This window comes from Melanotaenia boesemani, chromosome 15 (assembly GCF_017639745.1).
Source record: "Melanotaenia boesemani isolate fMelBoe1 chromosome 15, fMelBoe1.pri, whole genome shotgun sequence".
NCBI classification, from domain to species: domain Eukaryota; kingdom Metazoa; phylum Chordata; class Actinopteri; order Atheriniformes; family Melanotaeniidae; genus Melanotaenia; species Melanotaenia boesemani.
The window spans coordinates 11,641,546-11,668,251 of NC_055696.1; the positions used below are offsets into that span (position 1 = coordinate 11,641,546).

Sequence of the window (26,706 nt, forward strand, 5' to 3'; positions counted from 1 at the left end):
TATATTTTGTAAAGTGCTTTAAACATTTGACACTGACTTGAAAAGAAAACAAAAATCCCATTATATTGTGGTGAGAACCTCCCTCATTTCCTCTGTCTCTCCTTTATGCTTCTGCATGTGTCACCTCATCACCCTTTTAAGGTGAATCCCACATTGCCACTCCTTTGCGCAATCAGTTATATGAGTTTGTGTAGTCTGCACCTACACTGTGTGAGAGAAATACATCTTTTGTTTCTGATACCGAGTGATCTCATATGAATTACATCCTACTTTCTGTTTGATACTTTGGGTATTTCTCCTTCTCCTTATGCTTGAAACCAGAAAAGAGAAACAGGATAGGTAAAGGAGAGTGAAGACAGGAATTGAAAAAAATCTGTCTCTTTGTTGCCATCTCCTCTTCACTCTGCTCTTCTTCTACTCTATTGGACAATCTAGCCCCCTCCCATTTTTCCACCAGCCATTCAGCTTGTACAAACTCTCTGCATCTCTTGCCTCTCTCTCCTTCTCTGTCTTTCCCTCCTTCGCACACACATACATGCGTTAAAGCCAGATCCCAATCTACTCAAACACACACCCTGTTCCTGTCCATCTCTTCAGAATCTGTGTGAGGAGCTTCTTTAGCTTTGGGAATGTCAGGTTTTGTGGACCGACATCGCTCCCTCTGGAGGCGAGCACACTGAAACTTCCTGTCTTTTATCTGTCAGAGACCTACTGTAAGTAAATCTCTCCCTCTGTAACTTGCTCTCAGCCTTTCATGTCATCCCTACTATGTGCCAACTCTTATTTGTATAACTTGCACTATTATCTCTCTCACCTTGATAAAGGGTCTAAGCCTTTCCTCTCCTTATGCTTCTCATCCCCTCTATCACTCTCCCCTTTTACCCTAAACCTCTCACTAGTGGATGCACGCACCCTATGTAGTCTGTATGCAGAATATCACTGGGGGCCATTTGCTGGTCTGTGGTGGGCTTGTATTGTGCCGCTTAAGATGAATCCATTACCTGGTTGTGTACTTACACTACTCTCACCTGACTTTGATGACTATGTTATTGTTGGCTAGAGAGAGGAGAAGCAGTTATCTGTTCTGGATAGGTGATGGAGTGGTATGCTGATATGACTGCACACTCCACAACACTCAAAATGATCATTCATGGCTCAATGCTACATGCTTTCTGTTTAAAGGTTTTTGTGTAAATAAAGATTTGTGTAAAGGATTAATAATTTATTTTCAATTATCATGTTTCAGTTAGACCTTATTCCCAACTTTTTATTATAAAGCTGACAGCATGTGTTTTCTTTTGCCATCTTTATCAGTTTCCTACTACAGGCCTTGCTTAAATAGGGATTTTCACAACCTACTAGACAAAAATCTTTCAGAACACTAAAAGTAATCATAATAATCCACAGACATTAACTGAAAAAAAGATTAAGTGGTTTTAGCTCCACAAAAGCTGTCTAATGTGACCATGACAGTAGTATCACCTTTTAAACTCTGCCAAGTTGCAGTTGATGCTGATGTGAGCATAACATCACTTTGTTATCAAGCAGATGTTATGAATAGAACAATATATTTAGGGAGTAAATCAGCAGATGACTACAGCAGGGCACTCATAGGTTCAGAAAGGCTGGGAATGTTAAAAGGGGGACATTTTTATAAAGGTTAAAATAATGATCCAGGGGAACCTCTGGTTAATGTGGCGAAATGGAGAGTGGAATGTCCAGCTGGCATGGGAGGAATGCCACTGAAACTGTACAGTAGGGGGGAGAGCCAGGAAAGCAGAGATGTAGACTTAACTGTGAAATATGATGAGTGGTTGCCAGTTCTGTAATGACTAGATTTTCTGCTCTGTTTGTGCAGCAGCTATGTTCACCTCTCAGGCTTGTTAATGTTAAATTGTTGGTGTGCTCATTGTTGCACAGTTGTTTTTTTCTCAAATGTCCATGGAAATAATACTAGAATTGTATCAATAACTCCCAAATATCTGCATCCACTTTTCAGTCTATATGGGTTTTCTTGAATACTTGATATACACATGCCATATTTCCCTTTTCTGCAGCTGAGCAAGCGATAACTGATCTGTTGGCCTTTCTGATCTAAAAGTGGCAGCTCATATCACAAATGACAAGACATCAGACATGATAGCTTGTTAACTGTGACAGCAGCATGTGTGTGTGTGCCAATGTGTGCTGTTCTCTTTGCCTTCCTTGCAAACTTGATCTGCTCAAAAGGTGATTGTGTTGCCATGGGCAACGGGCATTCCTCCACCACTCTGCTCTGTCAAACACGTTTCACAGCAAATTGAAATGCACCCTCCTTTGATTGGGATTGCTTTAAACTTGTAATTTGGCACACAATCAAACAAGTATTAAATCTGACTTTTAACATTGTTAAATCTAAGGAGAAGAATGTGTTAGGTCTAAAGCAGTGGATGAGTTCCTCTGAGAGATTAAACTGCCCCATTAGGACTGTTTGGGTTAATTTTCATCACCACATAATTTAAAAAACAATGATGGCTAGTTTGACTTTAATTTATTTATTTTTTCCCTTTGGTCAAGTTTTAGTTTTCTTATCTTCAACTTTCCCAAACTTCATCCCAGACTGATAGATGAGTGGTGACTCTAAGTGTCTGAACTTGATGCCACAGGTTTGAGTACTGAAACACTTTGTGTTTCTTTCCCTTTAGGAAAACTTATGAAACTCATAAAACAAACAGAAAATCTTTTATTTTTAATTATTCATATCAGATACAACTGATTCCACATCTCTGATCACTCTCGTCATGCTCCTTGTTTGTTTACAACATATGTGTGGTTCATTGCATGTGTTTAGAAAATGTATAGCATTTTCTGTATGTGTGATGATGTGTGACTGAATGTTTATGTTTTGGATGTGGACACTCAGGTTTCCAAGCATATTCAGATACTTTATATAGTCAGGACACAGTCGTGAATGGAAAGCTTAGTGACTGAGAGGGAGATACAGGCGTGTCATGTTGGATATATTTAGATGGGCCCCTCAGGGGGCTTTAGTAATAGTACTGACTATATTGTGAGAGTTCTTGAGTTGTTCATGCACCATATGTTGATTAAACTGCCACAACACTATAGATAATTTAGTCCTTTGTGTAGTTTATTGTTCGTTGGCCCAGAAAAAGAGACAATTCTTAGGAGACTGATTTTATTATTTTAGAAACTGTGGAGAGCTGTACAGTACACTGAAAAGGGCTGATGACGTAACTGTATGTGAAAACCCCAGAGCTCAGGTTATCCTTAGTTATATAAAACGGGTTACCCGCCTGGGTATAAAATGGAGGGTTTTAATAATGCATTGGACAATTAACACAAATTTAATAGTTTCAGCAAATTATTTATTTTTTTCTCTTTACAAATAAATAATTTGGCCCTTCACAAACAGGGTTAACATGTTTTACATGACCACAGGACGTGTCTTCTGATAGTTTCACAAATGAGAAGCTATTCATGGCAACAGTTCAGGTTAAATAACTTGCTGACATTTGAAACATATTAATCACTGAAGTACTTTTCAAAGCCTAGCTGTTTAATTAATTCAGTCCAAGTGGCATCATTTTGGTTAGCAAGTATATGTGCTGTCTTCATAATAATCCTTGAACCACCGTATAGTCATTTATTTAAAATCAGTAAATAATTTATACTAAAGGCTGTTATTATTGTATCTTGTTTCTCTACCATACTTGCAATGCCTCAGGCACTCCAGAAGAAACATCATGAGGGAGAGAAGACCTACCTTTGGTGTGGATGATAAGTTTAGTTAAATAAATAAATTAATAAATAAGTAACATTAAGGAAAGTAAACAAACAAAAAGAAAACTACTCTGATGATTCCTACAACTAATTTTTGATAGTGCCTTGTATGGGCAATCCCGATTGTTGACTTTTTGTGTGTGTGTGTGTGTGTGTGTGTGTGTGTGTGTGTGTGTGTGTGTGTGTGTGTGTGTGTGTGTGTGTGTGTGTGTGTGTGTGTGTGTGTGTGTGTACTCCCACTGACATCATGGTGTGGTAATAGTATGCAGCAGAAGTTGTGTACACCTATATGTCTGTGTGTGTTTCCGCTTGTTTGCATGCCTGAGTGTGAGCTCTGAGTTAATATGTTGATACAGTCAGCTCGTTTGACAGTCTTGCACAGCTTGGATCAAATCAGCCGATAATTTTAGCTGCGCTGATGTCAGTCAGTCCCGCTGTGTGTGGACAGAGAAGGTACAAACATCATCCTTGCTAAAGGACTAGACATAGCAGAAGTGTGTATTGTAACATGTTAGTCAACATGGCCGCAGGCCATCCTGTTTTTCTGCCTTGCCATCATAGCAGTAATGAGGGTGACACAGGCAGATGTTGAACACAAAAATGTACAACCTAGTCATAAAATAAATCAAATAAAATGATTATGGTTGCATGCAGGTGGCACCAGGCAGGTATTTTAGGTATTGGTTCAACTAAGAGCCCATTTCGAGGTGGTCAGACTTCTTCATTTTGCATGTGTCACAGTCATACCGTGAGTTGAAAAAAGTGCAAATTACAAATCTATCAGCATAAAATAAATAATATAATTTCTAATCCCTATTACTGAATTAATTTTTACCCTGCTAGGAATTTGTAATGCATATTTAAGATTCAATGACATAATGCTTCAAATGAGCAGGACAAGAAAAGACATTCAAGAGTATTTTCTCTGGCATACTTCATTGTATTTTATGTTGATGTGTGTATGTGTGTGTTTGTGTCGCTGTGATGTCAAGGACATGTGATGAAAAAGCTTATAGCTTTTGTTTTTGGGTCATCTTTGGCTCTTACATAAACCACACTTTAGACATTTTCTTTCTAAAATCATGTATTTGATGACAAACGCTCAACCTCCCTACTTACCCTCAAAAAGGAAGATCCAATACACTTTCACTAACATGAGACAACACTGTAGTCTGGTTTCATCTTTATAGAACTAGCTGTGTAATATATGTTTAGCTCAGGGCTTCTTTTCCCTCAGTTATTTAAAGAAACAAATTATTTCAGGATCAGCTACCGCTACCCTGTGGCACATGCTCCTCTTTCACTGAAAAAATTCTCTGTAGTGGGAAAGGTAGGAAGGGTCGAGACAAGTAAAGAAATGACACTTAAGATGAATGCATCTTAAGTGTCTCAAAATATGTGTGCATATAGGCTTTCTGTTCTCCGGGAATCATAATCTAGAGATTCAAATTCTCTTCTGATGTTCTGTGTGAAATCTGTGCAAGACTAATGAATGTTAATGTCAATGAGTTTGCTTGATGCTCATAATTTACCTCAAGCAAGAGCTAATAAAGATTATTTTCCTCAAATATCAGGAGCTTGTGATGATGTGTTCACATACTGGATCTGCTAAATGCATTCAGGGAGGTGAAGGAGGCTGTGTCTGTGTGTGACCCCCATCAGAATCGCTCATGTATCTGTCTTTCAAAGCTTGGTGTAGCTGTGCGGCTGTTCTCATGTTTTTCTCCCTTTATCTTTTTGATGTCAGGAGTGTCTTAACAAGGTTTTGTTTGCATAAAAGTATCATAAAATAATTGTAGAACTGCAGTAATTTAAAGTATGCATTGCTGCAGCACCTTGAGCGAGATACCGAACCCCATGCATTCCATGTGCTTAAGGTGTGTTCATTTGTGTATGAATGTGTGTGTGTGATGTGATAAAAAGCATAGGATAAAAGTCAAGGCAAGACTTCTTGAATTTTCTTATGGGATAGAAGCATTTCCTGATAGTATCCTGATGAAACAGGGATTTTAAGATCATCAGTGTTTGCTTTGTCACTTTTGTGAACCAGAGATGTCCAGTCCTCAAGGGCCATAGTCCTGCAGAGTCTTGATGCTTCCCAACTTCAACATGACTGATTCAAATAAATGCATCAGTTCCAGGTTTGTGCAGAGCCTGACACGCTTTTAAGGAGATCCATTTGATGAGAATCAGGTTTTTTGGAGCAGGAAAAAATCTAAAACCTGCAGTATAGTAGCCCTTGAGGACTGAAATTGGATGTCCATGTATAAACCATCATCAATTATGTACCATATTTTGGGCCACGAGAATACCTTAAAATTGAGATTCTGTGAATCCTTTAAAGTTCTAAACTTAATTCAACATAAGGTATCAATTCAATAAATCTGCCCATTGAATATATATATATATATATATATGTATATACTTTTTATATATATCAACTTTTTTTTTATTCAGGGATGCCTCTAATTCTGACCAGGACTTAACAGGTTTTACAAGCTAAATGTGATGATTTCACAAAAGAATGAAACAGAATAGATTTTTTGTTGTCATTTTTCTACACATTGAAATTTTCTTTGACAGCAATTCCATATGTTGCAGCATATGTAAAAAAAAAAAAAAACTGTAATAGATGAATATCTAATAGATTAAAAAGTATTGCAGTTGTAAAGCATAAAAGGTCAAGGGAAAAGCGTTATTAAAAGGTCAAGGAATAACATGACAAGCAATAAACAGCTCCAGCTCAGGCTTTCAGCAGAGCTTTCACGGCTCTGGGGAAGAAACTGCCCTCATGACCCTGAGCCTGGAAAAGGGAGGGTGTCAAGAAGACCTTGTCCAGGGTGTATGCAGTCAGATCCGAGCTTTTCAGCTCTTTCTTAGCCAGGCAGAGTAGGTGTGTTCCAGGGAAGGATGATGATCTTTTGTGCACTCGTGATGACCTGCTGCAGGTCTTTCCTTTCCTCTAAGTTGTGGCCAAAGAACCACACCAAGCATCCAAAACGCAAGACACTTTATGTGGTGCACTGGTAGAAATTGGTCAAGAGTTTCTGTGGGAGCCCAGTTTTTCTAAAGATTCTACAAGAGTCTCTGCTGGACCTCTTTGGTTTTTACTCCCCATGTCAGGTCCTTTGTAAGATGAACACCAATGCACTTGACATGATGCATTTCAGTATAATGTTACCAGCAGCATTTCCATTTAAAGTATTTTTTTTTCTTTCTTTGGGTTAAAACTGTGATGGCATCAGATTTAATAAATCCTTGCTCTTAAACAGGTCTGTGGCAAACAGTAAACAGAATGAACACACACAGAAGTTACATTTCCATTGACACTTTACATACAGATGTGCATGGGTGAATGCTTTTTGCCTTACTGATTTGTTTGTGTGATATTTGACATTTGTTTAAAGTGGAACCTTCAACATGTAATTTACGCTTACACACCTGCTTTGCCTAAGGCAATGTGATGTTGAAACAGCTGGAAAACTGCCTCGTGATTTGAAAGGAGCCATCAGTATTTTTTCAACCCTCTTGCCAAATGATTTGCATGTACACTCGACATGTTTATGATGAGCTGCTTTCTCTCTTGTACTTTTAGTTTAAAATATCTACACATCATATAATATTACTGTATGGTGAATGATGAATTTACATGCAGTGGCTAGATCTTTTTTAAACCTTATTGTGTTTATGAGCATTGTGTGGGTAAACTTGCTCTACTTTCATTCTTAAATTTGCAGATAATCACACATACTGATTTAGTAAGTGTGCATCATTAAGTGTAAATATGCTCTAATAAATCATTAGACATATTTGAGAGTTAGGGCACGAAAAACCCGTTTACATAAATGTTAAGAATGTAGCTCCATCTCGGTTTCTCTGAGTCATTTCCTTGGTGGTTATCTTAGGATCCCTGTGCTTTTGCAAAACTGCGTGTGCCATTCAGAGCACGTGTCTGCCAATGGTGTGAAAGAGATGAGAACTGATAGCTCTATATATAGAAATGTATGTATGTGGAGGCTTAAGACTAGCCTGTGCAGGAGAATGGAAGCTTGCAGAGCATGCTAATGAGGGTAGTGTAGGCTGCCTATATGAAGTGTGGTAGTGGGCTCCTGTATCTGTGTTACTTTATGGGAGCAAATTCAAGATTTAAATCTAGTGAGGTGTGTGTATCTAAGTATGTGATTGGTGTAATGTGAGTGGTGAAGTGGGAAAGCGGGAGCTGGGGTATAGTATGACTCAGACTGGAACAGCTGACTCTATGAGTGTGTATGTGTGGAGGATGGTGCTCGGCCCAGAGCTGTCAAACTCTAACAACGTCATGGTAACCCCCAAGAGCTCACATTCATGTTCTGTAACACAGGAACCCTCGTGTTTAATGTGTGTGACTACACAGCTTGTGTGTCTGCCTTTGTTCTTAATTGGTCTTTCTTTTTAAAAATAATCTCATTCTTATCTTCCACACATCTCCAAATATACTATTACATACAGCAGGTAGATGCTACAGTGTGCAAGTAAAATATAACAAGGTATCAGGTGTAAAGGTACATCACTGGTTGCAAGTACAGCAGCACACTTTTAACCCTTGTTACTTTTACAGAACACGTCTTGTCATGCTACTTGAGACTGTCAGGTGTATAAGGTAAAGAAAAAAGGAGGGCCCAGAAAGTCAAATATCACATGAAAGCTGTGATCAGTGCTTTGTTCTTACTGACCTCAAAACAGCACAAAGGAAAAAGGTCTGTTGCAATATTTGAGGCACCTTGATCTCTCTTTTAAATGTCACTGCTTATTTGGATTTTATATAGAAGTCAAAAGTCTTTCAGCTCTTTGAAATATTTTTTTCCTCATTTGTCTTAAACTCTTTTCTTGGATTGCATTGTGAGGACCGTGGCAAGCCCTCTATACCACTTGAGATGGTCCATGGTGGATTTTGAGGTCTTTGTCCTGTTGTGCAAGCCATCCTCTTTTTATCTTGAGGTTTTTTTTTCAGACAGTTTTGTGTTTGTTTTCAGATTTTAATTTTTGTTTACTGAATGAATTCTCTATTTCTCAACTTACCAAATGCTGCACCACTAATTGGCTGTAACACAAGTCCAAAGCATGGTTAAACCGTCCTCATGCTTAATGCTTGGAAAGGACCTCTTTTCATCTAAATTCTGTAGCTTTCTTTGCTAATTGCAGCTAAAGATTTTATTGTAACTTCATCATGTTTTTTAAATGCACCAAGCTTATGTGGATGTTCACTTTTCAAACTTATCAAACATTTATGGTTAAGACACAGGAATGGTTTTCCAGATATGCACATTAGAATACCACACTGTAGATAGGGAGGTTTTAGTGGGTTGCATTGCTTGACTTTCACTAATTATGGATGTGAACTAGCTACAACCCTAACAAATGAATCACTGTCACTATAAATCTTTTCCTATGTGGAAATACACACATTCATAAATTGCTCTTTATCTTGTAATTAACTCTGCTTAGCACACTCCTATTATGTAATCTGTACTTGCTTCATGGGAAACCATGTTGATGCCAGTGGCATTTTATGCTTGAATATTTTTAGATGTCATGTATTTTGATAGAAATCTTTTATTTTTTTCTTTTTCAGTAAAAAGCATAGGAATAGTTAATGGCCAGTAAAGCCATTAAAGTCACACTGCAGTAGTGACAAGTTTTTATCAAAAAGCTTCTAAAGCTGGAGAGCTGCTTGTGGTATGTTTGATCATGCACCCCCTCTGTAATTACTTGCCACAGAGCATAAAGAACAAGACTTCATGTTAGATGGTTCATTTCAGTAGAAAAATGTTTGTGGGAATTGACTTAGTTTAGAGGGAACAAGTATCAGGTCTTGTAACTGTGGTTTAGTGAGATTTTCAATGGTTTATTTGACTGCAATAATTTGTGACAAGATTTATTATGAGGCTTTAAAAACCATTTGAAATAGTTCCACAGTATAGGTGAGTCATCAATAAATTACCTGCAGTCAGCTACTGTTATATCATTCTCTGTGTGGTCTCTTTATCCTCTTATCACTGACTTCCTGTTACACCCACCACAGCAGTCTGACCCATGAGATCAGAATGATGGGATTTTGGAAAGGTGTGTTTGTGTGTGGGTGGGTGCAGAGGAAACAGAGTGGGGGAGGAGAAATGACAGGACTCAATCCCCAAAGATTAAATGCAGATTGATATTTTTGTCACCGCTTGTAAGGACACAGGACTTGAGGGATTGAGTGCAAAATTTTATCATATAACAAGAGATTTCTGTCATAATGACGATCCCCTTCTCTGTGGGACTGTCTGTTTGACAGATCTTCAGTTTTTTTTAAGGTAACATCATAAATTATATAACTAGTTTTATTTGGCTTCTCTGCTTTATTTAAGTCCCCAGTATCATCTGTGTGCAGTCATTATAGTTTAAAGCATAAGCAGCATTAGCTGTAGCCTACTGTATGTTCATTGCTGCATGTTCCTGGATCCACATTGCTCTTTTGATAGGTTTTGTCTCTTACAATCTCAACCTCTCACTCCCTCTGGCCAACAGAAATTGTTGGCCTATGATGCAATGCGTCATTCCTGCTAGTTTAAGTTTCCCAGCCAATCAGAGCACAGCAGTAGGAGGGTATCCAGTCAGATCATGCTTGTAAACAGCTCTGACAGTAGGAGGGTCTTTCAATTTCCAGTCCCACCCTCTGTTGTCATCTGCGTTCAGCCTTTTTCAGTTTGTGAGGGTTTGTGCTTTAGTGTGTGTAGTACGTAGAAAAAGAAAAAGCAAGAGAAGGAAAAGGAAAAGGGAAAGAACGAGTGGTCTGTGGGGCTGAGGGGAGAGACGAGAGAGACTGGTTCTTGAATGCAACAAACTGAGTAGCCATGAAGCCTTTTAAATTGACGTCCACTCTGCTGACTGTAAGTAGTGTCTTTGTCAACTCTGTCTTTGTTTTGGCCTTTGTTAGGTACATGCTTGTGACTTCACGGTATCCATTCAGCTGTCTGCATGGTGGAGTGGAGTGAGGTTGCATGTTTGTACAGACTGTCACGTGCATTACAGTGAGCAGACAACAAAAGTTCTTAGTCCCTGTCATGTTTGTCAACTGGATAACACTTCATTTCTCGTCTTGCCTACGTAATCTTTTTCTACTTCATGTCTACGTATGTGCAATAAGAGATACAATGACAGGTACACATAAGTTGTAAGGATCCTATTGTACAATAAAGCATCAGCAGAGATTTCGCTTCTGAATGAGTTACCTTTGTATTCTGTAAAGCCAGCTGTGAATAGAAGCTTTGTGTTTCTGGGTGTTATCTTTGTGTCACGCATGAACCTGTTGGACAAATACACTTCAAAACACACACACAAACAATTTGTTACACATGCAAATACTGTAATCCTGAGAGTTTTTGGGAATTACCCAGACTATGGTCACCAGCAACATTGCTGCTCTCATTACTGTGTGTATTACAGCCACGGGGAATTAAAACACTTTTCATTTTCATGGTATTAATGCCAGCTCCCCACAAGATGGTTCTTTTTATAAATATATATATATATATATTTTAATGCTTCCTGCAGTCCTGTAGCAGCTAGGCCTCATCTCCCGCTGTATCCAACTGCAGAGCCTAAATTCAATTCAGCATGCCTTCACTCACTTTAAAGCCTGTCAGTTTACTGGTCATGGTTACTTAAGAGCATCAAATTTAAGAATCATGGCCTACTTAGGAGTGTAAGTGAGCGTGAATCAAGATAGGGTTGAGTCAAAACAAAGTTTGCTGAACACACATAATGAGCATGCAGTGATATCTGCTTCCATGCACGTATAACAGCCGTGTCTTTGTTTTTGCAGTTATTTTAAATCTCCACCAACTTTATGACAAAAGTGGAGCAGCTCTTGCCTTGCATCTATAGTTAAGTTGTTCAAGGGAATGTTCATATGAAAATTTTTATTTCGGCCATGTTTGGTAGAGACAAGTCACTGACCTCCACCTTATTAATACACAGTCAAACACATGAAACCATGATCGTGCTGTGGAGATATTAACTTGCAACAGGGACTTCTAAACTAGTCAGAATAGAGGGAGAGATGGATGTAGAAGAATCTAAAGCAATCTTGCCTGACAAACTTATTCATAGAGCTCATGATCTCAGGCTTTGGCAAGAGAAATTTAATTCAGTGGGACAACTGGACAGCCATAGAGCTCTCATAACTACTACCTCATTGAGTGTGAAGATTTCTGACAGTCAGTGAAACTTCACAAAGAAAGATGTTTCAAGCTTGTAAGGATCACTATCAAGAAGATCTAATGATGCCATTACCAAAGAAAGAAGAGAGGTCCTATTTAAAGAGTCTAAATACCTGTGGGTATCAATAATTTGGTCTTTTCTTTTTAAAATATTTACAGAACACTCCAAAACCAGTTTTTGTTTCATCATTGTGTGCAGATTGATTATAGAAAATAAACAATGTATGTTATGGTTTTTAATGTATGTCCTAGGTCTCTTCTTATCTTTATCCCAGTTTTAAGTTTCCTGATTCTTTATATAAGGAGGCCTTCCTCAAGAAAAACCATCAGCTGTATATAAATGGGCATTGGTTACTTCACTCCTGCAGCAGACCTTTCAGTTTATTTTAGTTTCACCATTATTCCCTCCTCACCTACCCACTAGTACATGTGTCTAAACTTAGTTTGATTACCTTACAGATTATGTTAGTATGAGCGTTTAATAGGGGGAAAAGACAGAAATGTGGGAACTGTACTGAAGTACAAAGTACATCCTGTGGTTGATCCCTCACTTTTTTTACTACAGACTTCCAAGCTTCTCTTCGTCAGGATCCAAAAGATACAACTGGATTGTCTTCTTAATACTGTGAAATGAATCTGTCTGAAATGTAATAAAATAAGGAAAACCAGGGGTTTAAAATGCTTAATCACATTTGTACTGATCTCTTTTAATCTTTATCGCAGTTTTGAGGAAGTATTCCTACTGATTCTTTGATCTGTTTAAGATTCCTTTGGATTCTTTGCATTTAGAGATGTACCTGAGTAAAAGCATCAGCAGTATACAGATGGACTTCGGCCACATCACTCTTTAGCAGAATATTAGAAATTTAAAGCACAAAACTGAATCAAGCATATTTATATTTAAACAAAACAGGAGCTACTTACCGCCTATCCTTTCTCTCAGACCCCCTCTGCGTTGCTAACCAGAGTGTGAATGTGATATGTCGTTCTCATGGTTGGCAGCTTAAAACATGACCTTTACACTCCCACTATAAAGGCTGCATGTCATTGGATTCTCTCGGTTAAGACTGGAAAGATACAGCTTGGCTTTTAATCACTCTGATTGTATGTTTGTGTTTGTGTGTGTGTATGTTGGCAACAACTGACAATAGGACATGAGCAGAGATGGGACATAAGGGACTGAGAGCTGTATTAGATCCAGCAGTGACAGATGTGCTGACAGGAGGGGGGGGGGCGGGGCGGGGGTGGTGGAGGATGATGATTGTCAGTGTGTTTGGCTTTGTTTTTATCCATGAATGTGTTTGTCCTTTTCATTGTAAGGTGCATAACTACATTGCATATTGTTTGGACATATTAGTTTTAGAGACAAACTGCCTTTTTGCTCATTGCTGAATTTGTGTGAGCAAATGAGTGCATGTCTGTCTGACATGAATAAAACATGTGCTGACCTACTGAGAAAATATGGATGCATGAGCTACACTGCTGGAGCCAGTTAGCAACACACAGATAAAAACGGACACGGACAGTATTAAGAAAGGTGCCGATTTAAGCCATCAGTGAAGTCAAGCAATAAAGTAACACTGTAAAAGGCATTTGTGTGGTTATTCATTTTTTATTGGATGCTCTTTATACTTTCATTTGTAGATCAGGTGTACAAGAACATAACATATATGCTGCTGTAATTATTTTGCCGTACAGGTTGGTGCTTGCAGATGAATTTGGAAGTGGGCCATGTGCATGCAGCACTGTTTGGTGTTGCTAGGCAGAATATTCAGCTCTGCAGCTGTGATTTTGCAATGATTGAGATTATGTCAGGCTCCTCTGTTCTGTTCTCAAGATGGGAAGGGGGATGTATGGAAGTAAAAATTCCTATTAAATCAGTGCCAACATTGACAATTTTCTTGCATTAAACCTACATGCTACCTACATGCCAAAATATGAAATTAGAATTATCTAAAACCTACAAGTCTAAAGGTAGCAGATGCCTTTGAGTCTGGCAGTAGAATCAAAAAGACTTATTCAAAAATCCTCACATCAGACTGTTAGATTTGCTGACAGCTGACAGTTATAAATCTCTGCTCAAGACTCACCTGTCCAAAATTACCTGTGGTTAATCTGATATTCCTGAAGGCCATTCTTTTACCTAAATTTGTTTATTTTAATTTTGTATCATTTTAATGCCCTGTTTTTATGGTTTTATGGATTTTTATTGTAAAGCACTTTGTAGATGGCCTAATTTGGCAACCTGTTGGTGAACATACTGCTATAGAATGATTCACAAAAGGTCTATTCCCTTCCTGTCTGTATGTGTATCTTATATGCAAAAGTCTGATGGTCTTTATTTACATCACTTTCAGGATTTGTACACACTGACAGTCCCCACATATTCCTACAGAGAGTGAGAAAATAGCATTTCATTGTACTCCTTTAGATTGGAGAGTTAACAAAACCCCTTACAGTTTCCAAACCTTATCTTTTTTAATAATCTTAAATCTATATTGAGAGGTCTGGAGATGCCATATCTGACCTGTCACTGCTTTTAGTTATTCTTTTTATGCTGACTGAATTCTGGGTTTGTTTTATGGTTTGTTTTTGTTGTAACTATGTTTTTAAATGGAACTGTCTCCTGTTTTTGGGTTGTGCTTCTGCTTTTTCCCATTGAGATCTGTGAAAACAGTGAGATGTTCCTGGTTTAAAAAATTGGCTAATTAAATAGAAATTCAACAGGATAATTTTATTTGACACACTAAAACCACCAAAGAAATTGGTTAAAATAAAAATAGAAGTAATAAAAAATAGGAAAATCAAAGCATAGATTTAAATCCATATGACATATAATGGGAGGATTTCAAAAGAAGTGTAGATGTAGGAGCATCATGGAGCATCATATATTTCTGCTAAATAATAATAAATAATAATTGTCTTTTGGAGGATTTGTGGTATTCTCTGACAGCTAAGCTGTCTAGGTGTCAGTCCTCAAATTTTAGAACCTGTGTACTTCATGCTTTACATATCCAGAATGTTTAAATTATTCATCTCCCTGTTTGGTTTGGTCACTTAAGCTGCCAGTGTAAAAGCAAATTAAACAGGACTGTGGCCATGGCAGACAAAGTTTTGGGATAAACCCCAACTGCCTCTTGTGAATATTTATACTGAAAAGATGGTGAGGAAGGCTTAGAGAATCCTGGCAGAGCGATCACCCTCTGTCCTGTCAGTTTGAAGTCAAGAAAGTGATTTAGAGTTCCCCCTGGCTAGACCTTGATTTGAACTGTTGCACTTGTACTTTTTACCTCTTAGTGTTTACCTTGTAGGTGTTTTAGGTGTATTTTTGTTGAATTTGTATTTGTGCTTTTATTGCACCCTTGCAGTATCTATTGTATTTTAGAGGTGCATGTCATTTGTGATGGTGAGCCGAAGACAATTTTCCACTTTGATAGACAATAGTGATCTATTCTATTCTATTCTATTCTATGCCTTTTAACTATGCATACAAACAAAATGATAGATCATTAACTTCTAGCTTTATTATCTTTTTCATATTTAATATTACTTAGCTTTTCAAAGGTTTATCCCATAATCTGGGGGTCAAATCACAATCTCACTAGTAATGTGTAAATATACTGAAGGATGAACACAGAGACTATTCTCTGTGTCTTTTTCCATCATCAGTGTAACTATGCTAAGGTTTGGTAGCTCTCCTGTAACCACTTTTAACTGTTTATTTTATGGGTGTCGCTGCCCTTTAATGTGGGACCTTTTAAACCTGTTTATATCAATTATATTGCAGGTGCTGGGTGTTCTTATTGCAATTAAAAGTCCTGTTTTACTCGATGTGCACCTGAAAACTGAAAATAACATGCAGAGCAATCTGGAGCTTGACTCAGTTTTATCCTCAGGGCAAATTAAGTTTTTAATTTCCTCCTGCTTTACCTCAGCTGTCCTCACATTTTAACCGCTGTAATGATATTTAATTTATTTCATTATTATACACCTTGCATAATCTTAATATTTGTTCTATAAACCTAATCAGTGTCTTGTTTGCGTGCCAGTACATATTTGTCTTCTCACATAGCTATCTTGTCAGTGAAACCTCCATATCTCAGTGTATTCAGTGTTGAAATAGAGGTTGGAACTGGCACAACAGGTCCCTCGCATTGTGTGTATGTTTGCATCTTTTCCTGTTTTATTTATTTATTTTTGGTTAACAAAGATATAAATCTAAACTGCCACATGACCATACTAGTTTGCCTGCATGTATAGTGCACACTCAGGACTTCTGCATGCCTGCCCTCTCACAAGTCGTTTGTCTGGTATTAACCTAGAAATAACAGCATAACAATGGACATGTTTTTCTTTTTTACTGTTCAAGGGAATTAGACAGCTTTGTTAACTCTGGTTCCTGGTACGTCATGTAGGAAATTTGCTCAGCTGCCCTAAAAGTGACACACACAGTAGCAAAGCTGAGTCTAGATGTGAGTATTTCTTTTCACATTTTCACTTTTACCTTCTTGCAGGTTAACTACTGTCATTAGTTGTGGCTTTAAATGTCCTCTCCAATGGCCAAGCGAGATGCCGGGAGCACCAGCCCTGTGGTGCGTCAGATAGACAAGCAGTTTCTAGTCTGCAGCATCTGCCTGGATCACTACCGCAACCCCAAGGTGCTACCCTGTCTACACACCTTCTGTGAAAGGTAACTAACATTCGTTCTCTGTTTCAAATGTCACCAGAGCTAAGCCTGAAGTCAGTCTCTGCCCACCTGTTTTCTTACAACTTTCTGGTCTTTTAAAGAATAGGCCCCTTATTTTTTTAAAGTAGCTAGTATTCTGCTTCATATCCCCTTACAGTATAATTGTTGTCATATTTACATGCTCCATTATACAATATAGGGACCTCATATATTGCAAATCCTTAAACACAATCAAGCAGCTTAGAGCTTCTCTCCACTGGGATAAGTGCATTCCTCAGCAGTAGAGACTGTCAACGGCTGCAGTCTGAGAAAAAGGCTCATTGTTGAGACACACAGTTACAAAGGCTCAATCTACAATTCCTCGAGAAAGATGACACCCCCTCAGGCAATATCACTGGAGCATTTTTGTGCCCAGCAAAGCAGAGGATGTTTTTGGAAGACTTGCTGTAGGTCAGGGTGGGACGATGGAGAATAAAATAGGGGCATGCCATGTTTTTAACTGGGTTACTCATAAATCCATACAAATATTTACAGAACAGTTTTGAGTAGCAGCAGAGTACGAGATAAACCCCTTTTCCATGCTGTTTGAGGGGCATTTGACCACCACAAGGCAACTATAATCCCTGGTTTAACTGGATGACAGCTGATCTGGAGTCCTGCTGAGGTGAACAGATTTTTGTCTAAAGCTATTCGTGATGTTGTCAAAGAGATGTTTTAATGGAGGGATGAGTTTGTGTAATTTCAGGGGGGTTAAGGGTGTGGTTCCAAGTTATCTGGAGTTTATTTTGTCTGCCATGCTGCTAAAAAAAAAGAAAAAAAAACACTTTTGTAAATGGATTGTGATTTTTTTCACAAATCTCTGTCATTATATTGTAGTAACTAAGAGCAAATAAGGAACAAAAATAATATAATTTCATCTGAATTTGCAGTGCCCCAGGCAGCTGCTAAAATTACTAATTCTCTGTAGAGGCATATTCTTAACACTAGTTTGGGGACTGTTAGGGTTTTAAGCATTTAATCAATGAATACTGAAGCTTCATGCCATCTGCTGGATGGCAGCTGGATTGCAGACCCAAAGTAATGCGTAAAGTGCATGAAAGTTTGGTTTGTACATTAAGGTGCATCATGTTATTTAAACTCAACCCTAGGGGTTATTGGAGAGGGTTGTGTGACCAGATCCAGCTCAAAGCCAAAACATATGCAGAGGCATGAACAAATATGTTTTTTATTCTTACACAATACAGTATTTAATCTCTTGGTTTTGTTTGTTTTGCCATTGATTCACATGTTTCCTGTTGTCAGCTTTTTGTATCGACTCAGATTTACACTTTTATTCCACTTGTGACTGGAGTGCTGTTTAGGCATTGTCTTTTTATTACAGTGATAGCGTGACAGTTATTTCTCAAGTGCCTTTCTCTCCTCTCTCAGACTATGACCTTTAAATTTACAGAGACTATTACAGGATAATGGCTGCATCCTATTAAACATTTCTCCACCTCTTCCCTGCAGTTGTCTCCAGAACTACATTCCTCCAGAGTCTCTGACACTTTCATGTCCAGTGTGTCGGCAGACGTCCATCCTTCCAGAGAAAGGAGTGTGTGCTCTACAGAACAATTTCTTCATCACTAATCTCATGGAGGTCAGACAATCAATTCCTTATTTTATATAACAGAAACAATGCACTTAACAAAGAAAATTCACTTTAGAGATCAAAGGAAGAATTGAGAAACAGCATGTGTGTGTTTGTAATCTTTTCATGCTGCTTTTTATGTGAAACTCTTTTCTTGTGAGTGGGAGGGGGCATTCTTGCAGACTGAAGTCATTCTGAACACTTTTACGTCATTGATCTCTGAGTTTTTTGAGCATTTGTTTTGAATTAATATAACTGTTTCTCTAAGTACTTTGTGGCAACTATTAAGGTTAGCTTGGGGGCAAATGGAAAGAAAATAATGAACAGAGCAGGGCCAAAAGAAGGGCTATACTTCCAGAGAGCTAATGTTTTTGTCCTGAAGAGGATGAAATGAGCAACTCTGAACTAAAAGATCTATAAGTCTTAAAGGAGAGAGAGGGAGGGAGAGAGCATGCCATAGAACATATTATAAAAGAGTTGACCACTTTAGACACAGTGAAATTGTTGTTTTCTGCATTAGGTTCTCCAGCGTGAGCCTGAGTGCTCACGACCAGAGGCTTGCAGTGTGTTGGAGTCAGTCAGTGCTGCAGTAGCAGGGAAGCCCCTCTGCTGCCCTAACCATGACGGAAAGGTAAGAAGCACCTCATCAAACTGTTTTCATTTCTGTTTTTTTTTTTTACTGTTAAGCTCTTTGATGAAAATAGAAAAATAAAGTGAATGTTATATTCATGCCTGTAATAATCAGTTAGAGACAGTGAGTCAGTTTTTTTCCCTCTACAGGTGATGGAGTTTTACTGCGAGTCATGTGAGACAGCCATGTGTTTGGACTGCACAGAGGGGGAACACCGGGAGCATGTGACTGTTCCTCTGCGGGACGTCGTAGAACAGCACAAGGCTGTGCTGAAGACGCAGCTGGATGCCATACACAGCAGGTGGGTGTTTGATATCTTGGTGGGGCTTTCAGATGATTTCTTTCACATTAGGTGTTTGGATGCATTACATGCGATCTGTGCTGTGTCTGTCAAATATACAGAGCCTAAGGGTTTCAGTTTAATCTCACTTTTATTTGTTTAACAGAACTATTGTATAGTTGAATGAGGTTTTATTTTCTATTATTTTTATGGGGAAATTTACCTTTGGGTCATTTTGCAGGCTCCCTCAGCTAACAGTAGCCATTGAGCTGGTGAGTGAGATCTCTCGACAGTTAAATGAAAGAAAGTGTGAAGCAGTGGCAGAGATTACCAGTACATTTGAGGAGCTGGAACGAGTGCTGCATCAGCGCAAAACAGCCCTCATAACAGACCTGGAGAACATTTGCACCGCTAAGCAGAAGGTTAGTTGTGGCTCACACACGCACATATTCTGTATGTAGCACTTACACATATGTGCTTTGATCTTCTTGTGCATATGAATGTGTGTTAAACAAATACAAACATATACTGCAAAAATACCACCAACCTAAAATAAGCTAAATAATTATTTAAGTATGTTCTCATGTCACTCATCTCTCCTGTGTTCCTTTTTCTACTGTACTTTCAAATATCTAAACACAGGTCCTACAGGCCCAGCTTTCAGCTCTCCTCCAGGGGAAGGAACACATCCAGAGCAGTTGCAGCTTTACAGAACAGGCTCTCAGCCATGGGAGTGCAACTGAGGTGGGCTGGCAAATTTGTGATTTGTTGGCTACTTGCAGGGTAAAAAAAAACAAAAAAAAAAACAGGCACAACCCATATGGGAATAAATAATTCCTACTTTTGTAATGGAAACAACAACAACAACAAAAAATATAATAAAATGTGTGTATATTGCAAGTGTAGGTGCTGCTAGTTCAGAAGCAGATGAGTGAGCGGGTTACAGCTCTGGCCAGACACGACTTCCCAGAGAAACCACACCAGAATGCACACCTGGATTGTCAGGTATTGGCTTTTGTCTGTTCTCATTCATCAGGTGGTCTGACTAAAATTCCCTCAACATGATACAGGCTTAAGCTGCAGGGCCGATGTGAAGCATTTTTGTGGTTGTTTTGTTATGACCATTTATTGGAAGAGACATTTTTTGCTCTTTTAGACTCTTTGTATACCAAACACTAGCATGTTAGCTGCAGCATATACAGTATACTGTAACATAGAGCAATCAACTCAAACCAACATTCACTTTTGATTTGAATTTGTTTTTCACAAACTGTAGTTTTCTATCACTGGGTCATTAGTTGGAGCAAGCTGAAATTTTAGGTACCTGTCTGCTCCAGGTGGAGACTGAAGGTCTGCGGCGCTCCATCCAGAACCTGGGAGTTCTTCTCACCACAGCAGCCGTAGCTCACACCTCCGTCGCCACAGGCGAAGGCCTCCGACATGCAGCAACTGGGCAGCACCAAACCATTACTGTGACAACGAAAGACAAAGTATTTTGTTTGTTTTTAACCACATTATCATGGTATCATTTGTGTCCTGTGAGGAGCCAGCCAAATAAAACAGTAGTAGCTTTGGATTATACTTTCGTTTTAGTCAGTTCACTAATTAATATTCACATTTGTGCTTACCATTGGTTGTTTTTTACAGCAAGTTAAATCAATTAGTTTAGGCTGTTGTGTTGTCCAAGGGAGTTAAGGATTATTGTTATGCATCTGTAGAAAGTTCAGCTTTTAAGGCTGTGTGTGTCATGTGCATTTTCTCAGGATATCTTTCCTTTGAAATTGATTTTTTGACCTCTGTCTTGCAGGATGGGGAGCTGGTGCGGACAGGAAATGCTGTTTTAAAAGCAGAGATAATGTCTGCTGATGGCAGCCGGGCTGCAGAGACAGAGATAACGGACAATAAGAATGGAACATATGAGGTGGGCTACACATTACGCTCTGAGGGAGAGTACTCCTTCATGTTGTTACTGTATGGACAGCCGATACGTGGCAGCCCGTTCCGCCTGCGGGCAGTTAAGCCGTCAGATGTGCCGCAATCTCCAGATGATGTGAAGAGGAGGGTCAAATCACCAAGTGGGACAGGGGGGCACATACGTCAGAAAGCAGTGCGACGGCCTTCAAGCATGTACAGCACCACCAAGAAAAAGGAGAACCCCATTGAGGATGAACTCATCTACAGAGTAGGTAAGCTGAAGAACCATTTAGAAGTTTTTTTAAAATGCCCTTTTCAAAGATGCTTTGATATTTTATTTATAAATAAGGAATGACCACAAAGTAGTTCCTCCACTTTGTAGAAGAAGTTTTTAGACTGATATGCTCCACTTCAGGCAGCTGCTGTTTTCAGTGTGTGAGTAGATCATGAACACATAGCCTACTGAAAACAGCTAATAAAACCTGATGGATGAAATATATACAGAAACAGATGACAGTTAAACAGATTTTGCTATAAAGGATCACCGCAATTTAATAGCAGCTTGAATTAAACCTGCTGACTCCCACTTAAATGTAATGCAGCTTGCACATGTATGCAAATGCTCCATGAGGCATATTACCTAATTCAAAGAAGTCTTTCTAATTTCCGCTGTAATAAAACCGATCAAAACTTTTACTCTTCTGGTGGGTAGGGAATTTATCATCAGTGTCCAGAATTAGCCATGGGACTTTAAGGGTAATAAATTATACACAATAAGGCTAATATTTAATGGCAGTTACTTAGTGTGTGATTGTTTTCTGTGAGGTTCCCGGGGAAGAGAAAAAGGTGAATTCACAAATCTGCAAGGAATCTCAGCCTCCAGCAATGGCAGGGTGGTGGTGGCTGACAGCAACAACCAGTGCATACAGGTGAGACAGACACACAGAGAAATACTTAACACAAGTGTAACCATGAATGCCAGTGTTGCTAATGCAGATTGCTGGAGGAAAATATGTGTTATTACCAAAACAAAGTTACAAAGTTTTGTTATTTGAGTCTAAAAAAAACCTCATTTTCCTGAGATTTATTCGGCAGATTGATCAGAGTGCAAATATCACAAAATGTAACATAAACATAAACAGGCTCAGAGAATATTCTCTCTGCTACATTTATTTTTAGCAATCTCTTCTCATACCTAGCTCTCGGCACACAGCTATCAGTAATTAAATCATCAGCTGTCTGAGGATTGTCCCTGCACACACTGACCTGATTCACATCAACCAGATTTAGAGACATATCTGCAGTAATGACAGCAATCACATTTAAGTGGATACCGTATGAAGTATTTACTTCGTATCTAAGTAGAAACATATTGTATGACCAGACAATTGTACCAAGCTCAACTATTCAAAAAAGTTTTCTAATGGAACTGATTACAGGTGTTTTCCAATGATGGGCAGTTCAAAATGCGCTTTGGGGTCAGAGGTCGGTCTCCAGGACAGTTGCAGAGACCAACTGGTGTCACTGTGGACATGAATGGTGACATTGTCGTGGCCGACTATGATAATCGATGGGTCAGCATCTTTTCCTCTGATGGCAAGTTTAAGGTAAAATGTCACAACTTGTACCGAGTTAATAGCATAGCTAAAAGTGGTGTGTGATGTCTACTTAAAAAAAGGACTTATAGAAGTTTTTTTCAACCTTAACTGTAGCCTATTATTTCCTCAGATTAAACACAACAAAAGGCTGTAAAAAAAAGCATCCCATCAAAGTATTTCACATCTCCTTTTCTAATCTTTTTCTCCTCCATCTGTCTCAGAATAAGATCGGTGCTGGCCGTCTCATGGGTCCCAAGGGTGTGGCTGTAGACAAGAATGGACACATCATCACTGTGGACAACAAGGCCTGCTGTGTCTTCATCTTTCAGTCCAATGGGAAGCTTGTGACTAAGTTTGGAGGCAGAGGGACATCTGATAGACAGTTTGCAGGTGAGAATAAGGCCTAAACTTGTAAAAACAGACGTTACACATTCAATGAAATATATGAAAATACAAAATAAATCGTGATAAAGGTGATTTTGGATGTTACAAGTCTTCTGCAACATGTTTAGCAGAAGACTTGATTTAGGAAAAAAACACTCATTGTGAGCCCCCTGACTTATGCAGTTACAGTCTACATAGCCTGCTCAGGTCACAAACAGGCTGTAGACGGCATAACACCATGCCATGCAGTGTCCCTTTGTGCCCCTGCTGACCATCCTGCTCCATTTTCTTCTTTGCTTATCGCCATCTCTGACGACCTATGTATTCTTTCTTTCTGTTCTTCCTTCTGTTTTCTGATTCAGAAAAACTTGGCCCAAACTTAAATAAATCTGGCTCAGTTTTCAGTAAGTACTAAGTGTGGCCTTGCTGCAACCTTAATCCCACAGTGCAGTGCCCTCTGTCTAACCCATTTCCCTGATCATGTGTCTAAAATAATAGATCAGGCTGTGTTTGGACAATATTGATCAGAGAAACACAAGTGCTGTTTAATTACCACAATGAACATTGTCATCTGCACTGTGTTTTTGTTGTAAAATGTTTATTAAAAAAATGTGTAAATGATTTTCACTGCTCCCGATCCAGCAACCATCCCTGTTTGATTTTAGATGTTGAATGTTAAGATCTGCAGAGCTCGAGGAAGAGTGACTCTGCCAATCAAGTCCACAAATAAAGTCATAGATTAACTTACGTAGAAGTGAGAGCATGCACTAACATTGAAGAATTAGGCTGATTATAGCCCAGAGCCTTGAGGATTTTCTTGATTTAAGTTTTCAAATTCTGAAAAATGCATAAAAGGAGTGACAACAAACTCTCAAGCTTAAATCAGAATAGCAACCAAGATTATTAAATTTATTTAAACAAAATTACTAACAGTGAAAAAAACTGCAAATCAGAAGAATAAGTCTCTGTTAGGACACCATCTTCCACAACAACCTGCTTCTCTCTCTTGAATGCAGGTCCGCACTTTGTTGCAGTGAATAACAAGAATGAAATTATTGTGACAGACTTTCACAATCACTCTGTGAAGGTAAGACCAGAATTATCGCTAATTATTAGTGTTTAGACTACCACAGATGATGTGTACATTGAGATAAAACCTACTGACTTCCTGTTGCAGGTGTACAGTGCCGATGGCGAGTTCTTGTTTAAATTTGGCTCTCATGGGGAAGGCAACGGCCAGTTCAACGCTCCCACTGGCGTGGCTGTGGATACTAATGGAAACATCATTGTAGCTGACTGGGGTAACAGCAGAATACAGGTATGTTCAGTCTGCTTTTTCTGATAATAAGCTTAATTTGCAAATCAAAATTAAACTGTCACATTATAGCAATCAAAAATGTATATTTTTTTTAAACTGTACTTTTCTAGATGGACATAAAAAACCTAAACCTTACGGTTTTGTGTGTCAGGTATTTGACAGCACAGGGTCCTTCTTGTCCTACATTAACACATCAGCAGATCCGCTGTACGGCCCTCAGGGCCTGGCCCTCACCTCAGATGGACACGTGGCTGTTGCAGACTCCGGCAATCACTGCTTCAAGGTTTACAGATACTTGCAGTAGACTGAAGGAAGACATCAACAACTCCTGCTTGAGTAAATTAATGTCACATACTGCTTGTAGACATACAATGTAATGCAATGTGACTGTGCACTTACCACAGGCTCCATGTCCACAAATTAATTCCCTGTTTAATTACATACTGTACATACTTAGAGACAAAGAAATGGAAAAATATATTCCCAAAGAAAAACAGCTCACCCTACCCACCTCCCCGAACTAAATAATTATAACAAATAAAAACAATAAAAATTTTGCAAGTTTTTCCAAAAATGCAGTGAACACAAACTCAAAAATTAATATGAGATTAAAAAAAATCCTCCTGTAATGAAATGTTTTTCTACAATTCTCAGTTTTGTAGCTCTGTGGTGTTATAGTACCTGAATATTAAACTACTGCTGCTGACCAAATTCCCAAAAGGAAAAATAAAATAGAAGTTGACCTGTTGAAAAAAAAATCCAGCTTTAGTTCTTCAGTATATCAACCAGTCACCAGTAGAAAGCTGCCAGTTGGTGATAAACGGCAATGTTTGGGGGCAAAATCGATGGCAAACACCCCCAGAAAACACAGAGACAGAATGACACATTACAATATGTTTCCATCCCTTATAAAAACTTAATGCTTTGGGATTGTTGTGACAAAGCTTGGACCTTCCCCTTTGGGTACTGCTGCATCCCAGTGTACTCCAAAAGATCCCCATGTTGTCACTGCCTTACAAATGTTTAAATCAGCAAACACGGCAAAATATACAGGAATATGTATTTAAATGTTTTGTTTTCTCATCCTACAACTTCAAACTATGACAGGGTGGATTTTCCGTTTTCTTATCTGTCATGAGTTGACCTATATGCAATTTTTTTTAATTTGTTTTAAGAAGCACAACATCAGAACCAGCTCCACTTTGAAGATAATTATTCCTCTAAAAACCAAAACAAATTATTTAAAATCAGACCCAACAACTTCTTGCACTTTTGTCTGTTTGTACCTACAAACCTATAGCGGAACATATGCTTATTTAGGTGTATATATGGATTTAGTGTCCATGTTATTTCACTATATAGCCTTCTTACTGAAGCATTTAAATAGAATCAAGATCATGCCAAGTAGTAGCCAGCTGAGTGACTGAAACATCCGTGTAACAAAGTTGTAAACACGCTATTTGCTGTATCTTATTTTTTTTCAAAGTACTTTATTTATTTTTCATTTTCTTTTCTATATGATTTCTTTTACAAATTATTTTAATTGGTGCATTGGAACTGCTTCCTCTTTGCCAAACATCGTTGTACATTGTAGCTGTAGCACTGAAAGGTGTTTCCTTTGCCTCTTGCCAACTCCCATTTGGTTCAGCGTTCTCTTTTCCCTCTGCCAAAATGTATTGTTGTAACTTGTTGTTGGACATTGCACAAAATATAAATATTATAAAAGTTTTATTGTTTGCAAGAGTAATATATACCTCTATGTATAGATCATTAAACATAATCAGAAAGGGTACTGTACATTAAAATGATATTATTATTGTAGCCAACAAGCACCTTGATCATGGATTGTTTTTATTATTTGCTCAGAACTTTGTCTTGAAGGGTCCTTTTTCTTTTTTAACACCTGCTAATACACAGAAACACATTTTTATGAAAACTCTATAATGAGAGATTACCTTCCTCCATTGATTGGACTCCCATGTTATTATTGTTTTTTTTTTTTTGTCTGTCTTTAACTGTGTGAAATGACCTAAGCACATATAAATAAAACACTACATCAACTATATGAGTATGACTGTATACTAAATACAAAGGATGACTGCCTGCCAAGCATTGACACTGCAGATCTCCCCAACAACTAAATGTGTAGCTTAAGACTCTCAACAGTACTGCAAACCCCCATGTCTGAACAACCAATCCCCAGAAAGCAGGGTGAGGACTGAGAGCTGATGCCCGGACCAC

At 38.5% G+C, this 26,706-nt stretch overlaps 1 protein-coding gene across 6 annotated transcripts in view; it reads left to right on the forward strand.

Annotated features, from left to right (window-relative positions):
• The window catches only part of trim3b (tripartite motif containing 3b), a 30,611-nt gene extending 4,112 nt beyond the window's left edge, over positions 1-26,499 (forward strand). For 3 of the 6 annotated variants that reach the window (XM_042009002.1, XM_042009004.1, XM_042009003.1), the window contains 16 exons: positions 16,538-16,713; positions 18,220-18,349; positions 18,861-18,971; positions 19,121-19,272; positions 19,493-19,673; positions 19,894-19,995; positions 20,158-20,256; positions 20,589-20,741; positions 21,059-21,437; positions 21,991-22,094; positions 22,605-22,772; positions 22,985-23,153; positions 23,510-23,551; positions 24,164-24,234; positions 24,325-24,465; positions 24,617-26,499. In XM_042009002.1, coding sequence (XP_041864936.1) covers positions 16,568-16,713; positions 18,220-18,349; positions 18,861-18,971; positions 19,121-19,272; positions 19,493-19,673; positions 19,894-19,995; positions 20,158-20,256; positions 20,589-20,741; positions 21,059-21,437; positions 21,991-22,094; positions 22,605-22,772; positions 22,985-23,153; positions 23,510-23,551; positions 24,164-24,234; positions 24,325-24,465; positions 24,617-24,769 — 2,301 coding nt within the window. In that variant the 5' untranslated portion in view covers positions 16,538-16,567 and the 3' untranslated portion in view covers positions 24,770-26,499. Of the gene's footprint in view, positions 1-551; positions 714-10,493; positions 10,692-16,537; positions 16,714-18,219; positions 18,350-18,860; positions 18,972-19,120; positions 19,273-19,492; positions 19,674-19,893; positions 19,996-20,157; positions 20,257-20,588; positions 20,742-21,058; positions 21,438-21,990; positions 22,095-22,604; positions 22,773-22,984; positions 23,154-23,509; positions 23,552-24,163; positions 24,235-24,324; positions 24,466-24,616 lie in introns of those variants that run through there. The other 3 variants (XM_042009000.1, XM_042009001.1, XM_042009005.1) reach the window with 3 other exon arrangements.
• The last annotated feature ends 207 nt before the right edge of the window (positions 26,500-26,706 follow it).